This window comes from Acartia tonsa, chromosome 4 (genome assembly GCF_053477335.1).
Source record: "Acartia tonsa isolate MP-2025a chromosome 4, ASM5347733v1, whole genome shotgun sequence".
Lineage (NCBI taxonomy): Eukaryota > Metazoa > Arthropoda > Copepoda > Calanoida > Acartiidae > Acartia > Acartia tonsa.
Window position 1 is genome coordinate 30,710,631 of NC_137263.1, and position 7,472 is coordinate 30,718,102.

The following is a 7,472-nucleotide window of genomic DNA, read 5'->3' on the forward strand; positions in this document are numbered from 1 at the left end:
TTTAAGCAATTAATATAGCCAAGATATTAAGCATGGAATCTTTTGTATCTATAATACAAAGTAAAATGATGTCTGTCCGTCCGTCTGAAGCTTAAGATCTTGGTAACCACTGAACCGATCGGATTCTACTCTTCAGGGAATATACCTACTGGTCCTGTGGTGGTTTTAGGCTATTTTCTTGGGGAGTGGGACACCCCCAACCCCCCAAAAACAAAAAAATCCCCCCCATTTTTTTTTCAGGAGATTTCCTTGGTCCTTTTTTTTTTACGAATTTCACCTTAACTTTTTTTTATCATCTCTTGAGGCAAAGCCCCTAGAGGCTAGGGGCGAAGCCGCTAGTAGTTTTACAAAATACAAATAGAATTTTCCTTTAACCTAAAATTTAATGAGCATTGATAATTGATAAAGAGGGTGAAATTGAGATGTATATATAAGATCGCTTGTGGTAAATCTGATTACACAAATATCTGTCCAATAATCTACAAAGGAAACTCGTCAATTTAAAATTAATGTCATTTATAGTTTCCTTTTTGTGTTTATTGGTAAATAATTATCCAATATGATAATTTAAAATTGTTGCTAATTATGAAATCTAAAAATGGATTAATTATTCTATACTATTTGCATCGTTTTAGGAATCTTAAGTGTCATATAGATATTTAACAGCTATTGATGCAATAACATTCTTTGTGATGCTTTCTAGAAGAATTCTGTTATGCATAAACGGGTTTAGAAAATTCACCTAATTTTGTAAGTCATAAAAACTCAATATATTATATTATTTTGTGATTAATGTACGTTTAATAATAAGATAAAGTGTGCAAATACAGGTCAACTCAATAAAATGCAAATATTCTAAGAAGCGTAGTGTCCTTTTATTTCATACCTGTTGTTAGGACCCCCACCCACCACCCCCATATTATGATATATCTCCACTGGAGTGCTGATTACCCTGTGTGGTGCTTCTCACAGTTTAAATTAACTAATGCCCATAGGCAAAATTTACTTTCTTTCAAATAATTTAGTAGTTAATTGAGCATCTTTTACAATTATTTCTTTTAAAAAAAATTGTCTTTAAAACTTATTTTATTTATCTAATTGGTGATTGAGGTCCTATATCTGCTCTAATTTCAAAGATAAGTTTTTATTCATTTGATAATATTTTACATTGCTTACATGATTTGTTTGTTTAGCTTATCAATTTTATAAATTAAACAATTATTCACAATATTACATAAAGTTTTAATTTATTAAATACAGCTATTTTAAAAAAATATACCTATCCAATTTTATATTTTACTATTTATTATTTTATCTGAGCCAAATGGGTATTTGGGTGCGTTTCATTATTTTTTTTTGCAAACATGTTTACAATACTTGGGCATGGAAAAATATTTGCACTTGCGCAGGAGGAATGCACTGAATATCAGCTGGCCTCCAAGAGTCAGACGGACCTCTGTCATGGCTTATCGGAGCCGTGGCTCCCTATTAAAAGCCGGGCTCATGTGTTCTAACAGCCTAAAATATTAATAAACTTTGTACTTTTTCATATTACATGTTTAATTTAAAAAATATGATTTTGTATATTTTGACTTATATGGGTCTTATCATAAAATTGTATTTCCTGTTGGGAAAAATACTTAACCCTGAATACAAAAATGAAGAAGTATTTCTAAATAAGGCAACACGGATGAGTAACTTGGAAAGGAAAGCTGTAGTGCTTGTACGCATGCATACAGAGAGGGAATAAAGATTAAAGAATGCATTAAATTTGCATTATATTCTGATCATAGATAGCAATGTGCAGGCGCGTGCACATAAATTATGGGAGGGGGTGCGTGAAGCGCACATAGTTTTAAAACAACTCATGAGAAAGGAGGAGACTTAAATGTTTAAGGAAGTAGGTGATTTCTGGATATTTGGTAAGAAGGATGAGAAAGGGGTGTTGACAACCTCTCCAACACGCTACTAGATCAAAGACAATCATGTGATCCGAGGAATTAATTTGCGCATATGTCCGGTCTAATTACATACGGATCAAGCTTTACAATTTGCACACAGAGCTGAAATGAGCATGGCGGATTTGCACATTTAACACATTTCTTTAGTACTTTCATTGTTGTTTTCTTTTTTTGGTATATTTGTACTTTGGATGGCATATCAATGCCTCAATAACATGTTTGTTCTAATTAAATCAATAATAAATAATGAAAGAATATATAGGAAAAGTTAGGTTCATTTAAAATGGGTAAAAATGCAAGTTTGTGCAGCTTCATTTATAAATGCAGGAGACAATCTATCATTTTCAGGTATAATTGACAGTTTTTTTTAAAAATCAATCAGAATAGAGTTACGCTAAATATACAAACCATGGTCGGCATGAATGACGCTGTAAACCAAAAGGAAGTAAAATTTCCCATATGTGTAAGAAAATACGGGAAAGCTCTCACACAGATCAGCCAACATGCAAAAATAAATCACGGCCTCTGGCTAATAATCAAGACATTATTTCTTCATAAATTATCACTAATTTCAAAACTAGTTATTTTGTTTTAGAGACTTTAAATGTGAAATAGGGACAATTCAGGGTATATTTTAGAAATATTTGTATCAAATCTTATTTTATTATAGAAGTCCGGTAAAAAAGGCATGGGTTTGTATGTATACAAAAATATTTTGGGAAAGCAGTAATCTGGCCAAGGTTTTGTGTAAAAAGATAGGCTTGATGTAGTGAAGCAGCTTGCGACAGCTTGGCCACGTTAGCAAGAGTGAAATCCACCCATACAGCTTTAACATGGTTGCCGACTTTCCTGATACATACAAAGTACAAACATGTAATAATATTTTTCTCAAAAAAATTCCCAGTCTTCATACATTTTTTTGTGAATCAATAGAATTGTAAAAATATATGAGTTAGAAAATAATTTTTTTCTGGCAACTTTAGGGGTAAATCGGTGTGGCATCCCGCCAAAAAAGTACACTAGGATACTGAACCAATAAGAAGGAAGAAATGCCGGTGTATTAGTGCAGAACGTAATTTTTTCACTTTTTCTACCGGGTTGTAGCTCAGACCGGTATAAAAAAAAACAAAAAAAATATTTTAAATAACGTTAGATAATTTTACAATTAATTTAAACGCTAATTTTGCTGGTTTTAGAAAAAAAAGTCAGCTTTACAAGCCACATCAGCACTGAATGAGAAAAAGACCCTGTTTGGCCTGACTGTAAGCCTTATATAAAGCTGTCGTATTGAACTAGCCACAGGTCTAAGGACCATGGTCACCAACAAAAATGTAAAACAAATATAACATAAAAATAAAATGTTAAAATAACAATTAATATTCTATGCAATAAAAAGATATAAAGAATTTAATTCCTATTAAAAATAATTGAGCTAAAACATAATCGGAATACAAGAGATATATACCAATCAATTACGTAATTAGATATAAATTATCTGGTTTCTAATAAAATTCGAAGAAGAAGCAAAGCAAATTTTAAATAGAATAAATACGAATAACTATGTTATAAATTCATCGTGTTTACACTTAAAGTATTTTGTAATTAAAAATTTTTGTTACTTCCTAATCTTCGAAATTCGGCAACTGTTCTTTGTGAATGTATAGTAATATTATGAAAATCTATTCAGTCTACAGACTACTTGCGTGTGTAGTGGAACCCCACGCTCTTTCGCTCACACCATTTACACCCCTAAATACCCCTTGATTTGTGAAAACAGTCATGTTACATGTATGCTAAAGCATATTAGAATAAAAACAAATATTATTTAACAGGTAATGTTACTTTTTAATAATTCTTTTATTGTTGAGTTTGTAATGGCGGGAATTACACGTGTGCAGTATTTTACATTCCTAACTTAAATATCACATGATAATGTACTTTCTTCAATTATTTTTATAAAAAAAAATTAAAAATATTTGACTGTCAATAATAATTCGTTATATTTATTTCAGTTTTGAAGAGACTTACTGTGCTGCCTTGAAGATGGTCCTAGACCAGATATTTAGCCATATGGAGGGGCCAGACTCCCATCTCTCCTACCTACACAACTCAACAGAAGCTTTGAACGAGATGTCCATGGACTTGGATGACATCAAGTTCGATTTTGACACTATTAGTGACAACCTAGGCGACTGGATCGATTCGCCGGATTGTAAAGTGAACAATGTTGATTATTCTGACATTTTGAAAAGTGAGCCTTCGAATTTTAATGACGTTAGCATAACAGAAGCAGTGAAATATGATTGTATGTGGTCTAGTAATCCTAATCCTAGCACATTATCACAAACTTCACTCAGTGAGAATAATTTGTTAGATGACTTTTTGAAAATGCTTGACTCTAGCACTTCTAATTTTGAACTAGATTTAGACATCAAAGATGAACCGGTTAAACCCGTTTCATCTTGCAAACAAACAGATCCTCTTACTTGTGATAGATTACAGGAGAAGGACAGTGATGTTAGAATGTACACATCTTTAGACCATTGTTATGTCAGCCGGGGTCCCAGCAGCCCGGCGGGGGACAAAACCACCTCGTACCCCATGACACCGCCAGAGTCTTCCGAGGACGAGGACTCCTCGTGTACGTCCTCCCGCTCAGGTGCTAGCTCTAGCTCGGGTTATTACAGTGTCTCATCATCTCAATCATTGCTCAAGAATATTCGTTACCGGTCTGGCGGCGGCGGCGGTGGTGAGGCTAAATTTTGCGTCAAGGTAAAGCTGTCCACAGATCCCTCCCGGTCCCTTCTGAAGCAACAGAAATTTCACATTATCAGGAACAACACCTCAAAGTCCCCGCATTGCCGACCCTCATCAACAAGTCCTCCATTATCCTCACCCTTTGCACATGACAATAACGAAACCTCTCCGGTTCAGGTGAACAACACACGGATACTGCACCGCGCCCAAATACAGAACAACATGCGGCGAAGGAAGGAGGAAAGCCTGCGGATCAAGCACGAGGACGCCAGAGAGATACACAACCACATGGAGCGACAGCGCAGGAACGAACTTAAAGTTGCCTTCGACGAGCTTAAAGCCTGCATGCCCGACATTGCCAACTCTGACAAGGTGTCCAAACAGATGATCCTCGACACTGCCCTCCACAACTGCAAGCTCCTCAAGTCCAAGGAGGTCTCACTCAAGTTGAAGAGGGACAGGCTAAAGAAAAGCAACGCTGAGCTTTTACGCAAGATTAGCGCTCTGCAAGAGAGGCGAGCTGCAGTAAATAATAGTACGAGCTCCGGGTAGCTCTTCCATATCTTTGGCATTATTATTATCATTTATATTATGTTAAAAAATTTATGTAAATTTATTATTATATTCAAGTTTTGGTTTATTTTTACAATATTTTGTACTAAGCATAATAATCTAAACTTACATAACCTAATGTTTATATTCGGGAGATTTCACCTCGATAATCGCGTACAAAAGTTAATTAATTTACAGTTTGAAAAGGGGGGGGGCGAAAGTGACACTTTTTGAAACCAAAACTAAGAGTCAACAAAGGAACTCAACTAAAAAAAGGGTTACAGGTCTGAGATTTTGCATGGCAGTTCCTTTATAGGGGTACAATATGGAACTGTGAAGAAACGGCGGCGCAACCGCCGAAAACCGCCGTTTCCCGCCGTAATTTTTGTTGCCTTTTCTCGGCGGTTTTCGGCGGTTGCGCCGCCGTTTCTTCACAGTTCCATATTGTACCCCTATAAAGCAACTGCCATGCAAAATGTCAGACCTGTAACTCTTTTTTTAGTTGAGTTCCTTTGACTTTTAGTTTTGGTTTCAAAAAGTGTCACTTTCGCCCCCCCCCTTTGTAATAGAATTACGAATCAATATAGTTAACAGATTTTATATTATATATATATTAAGTAATATTTAGACAATAAAAGCTTAAAACTTAATTTATTTGTTTCTCATTTAAATTTATTAGCGCTGCTACTCTACAATCAGTATCATTACGTCCGATTACTCGTTAATTTCTAAATTATTCACTTTATTAGAACGACATTTCGATTTGGATTCCATATTCAACAGGGATAGATAGTACACTACAGGTTCTTACACTCTTTAGCTTATTAACTAAAGGGTCTTGATTGGTTGGTTATAACAAGCATATTCTTTTTGATAAATACAAAGGGTGATATTCTTATCACCATCAGGGAAGTACATCATTTTATTTCTATTGTCTCATCCCTGATAATAAATCCTTTTAAAAATAGCTTTAGAAATTAGGCTATATGAAATTGCCAAAATGTAAGAATGAAATGACCTAGACAGAGACGCATAGAAAAAAGGGAGGAGATAACATATATATAAATAACGTGTGTGTGTGTAGAGCTTGAAGCCAAGTCTGGAAGGATAAGATAGAACCAGTTCTAAATGTCAACCATCGCGGGGTGCGAGAGTTTTCATATAGAGGAATGTACTAAAATACACGAGAGTTCATGAGCCTTTCAAAATTATTGTCCTTAAGTGAAAGGATTGGTTGGAATTTCCGTAACGATAATCTCTATTTTTTCATTGCAGATAATTTAGTGGTTTACGGAAGCAAAGTATTTAAGAAAACCCTATATAATGGATTTATTATTTTTGGATCTTACACCAGGTTATCATGTACTCCTAATAAAGTGAAACTTGTAGCTGTCCAAATTAATGATCCACCCGGCCCAACTACTGTTTTTCTCCTGTCATAATATCCGCGTACATTTTAGATCCATGCTTGCTTTAGATTTGTGTGTGTAAGTTCAATCTCGTAAGATGAAGATATTTTGTAAAGCTTTTCTATAATTAGTTCTAAACCTGGTCTGGAACTGTGGGCAGACAAATGAAGAAAGGGTTAAATTATATACAAGCCTATTTTAGTGTTCTATTTTGCAAGATTAGTCTTATGGGTTTAAATAATCATTTTGCAGTGCTTCAGAAACCCAGAAGAATTTTCAGTACATCCTAAACTTCTAAAGATAATTTTTACCTACATGTTATACTAAATAAAGCCAGTTGTATCTATGCCGGTTGTAAAAATGGCTGCGTTCTTGAAAATGTTTGTCTGAAACAAACTCAAGAAAAAGCGACTCCTTGAAAAGTAAACATTAATGATATTAGAATTAATTGGGTCAAACATTAAGGATAAGACGATTATAATTTATGCAAGTTTCTCCAATTAAAGTTGTAGGTTTTTGAGAAAAAATGTCTATTAAAGAAATTATCGAGGACATGGATGATTATTGATTATGTCTTTAAATTTCATAATTAAGATTTACTTTTAAGTTGTTGTAAGCTGCTAAAACCGGTGGGTGGAACTTAAGCATATGATTTACAACTGGATCTCACGTAGTGCTGGGTTCTTAAGTCGTGAAGATACTATTTGCTACTGTCTAAATTTCACAATAAATTTTGTGTCATTTGCCTATCTTACAGTTTTAAGGCGTAGCATCTCTCCCAAGTCCCTTGTAT

The 7,472-nt window shown here is 34.4% G+C and overlaps 1 protein-coding gene across 1 annotated transcript; it reads left to right on the top strand.

Moving 5' to 3' along the window:
- The first annotated feature begins 3,592 nt into the window (after window positions 1–3,592).
- LOC145316759 (uncharacterized) lies at window positions 3,593–5,386 on the top strand. The gene is made up of 2 exons (XM_080157484.1): window positions 3,593–3,793; window positions 3,974–5,386. The coding sequence occupies exon 2, from the start codon at window positions 4,005–4,007 to the stop codon at window positions 5,268–5,270; it is 1,266 nt and encodes a 421-aa protein (XP_080013610.1). The 5' UTR covers window positions 3,593–3,793; window positions 3,974–4,004; the 3' UTR covers window positions 5,271–5,386.
- Window positions 5,387–7,472: the final 2,086 nt, after the last annotated feature.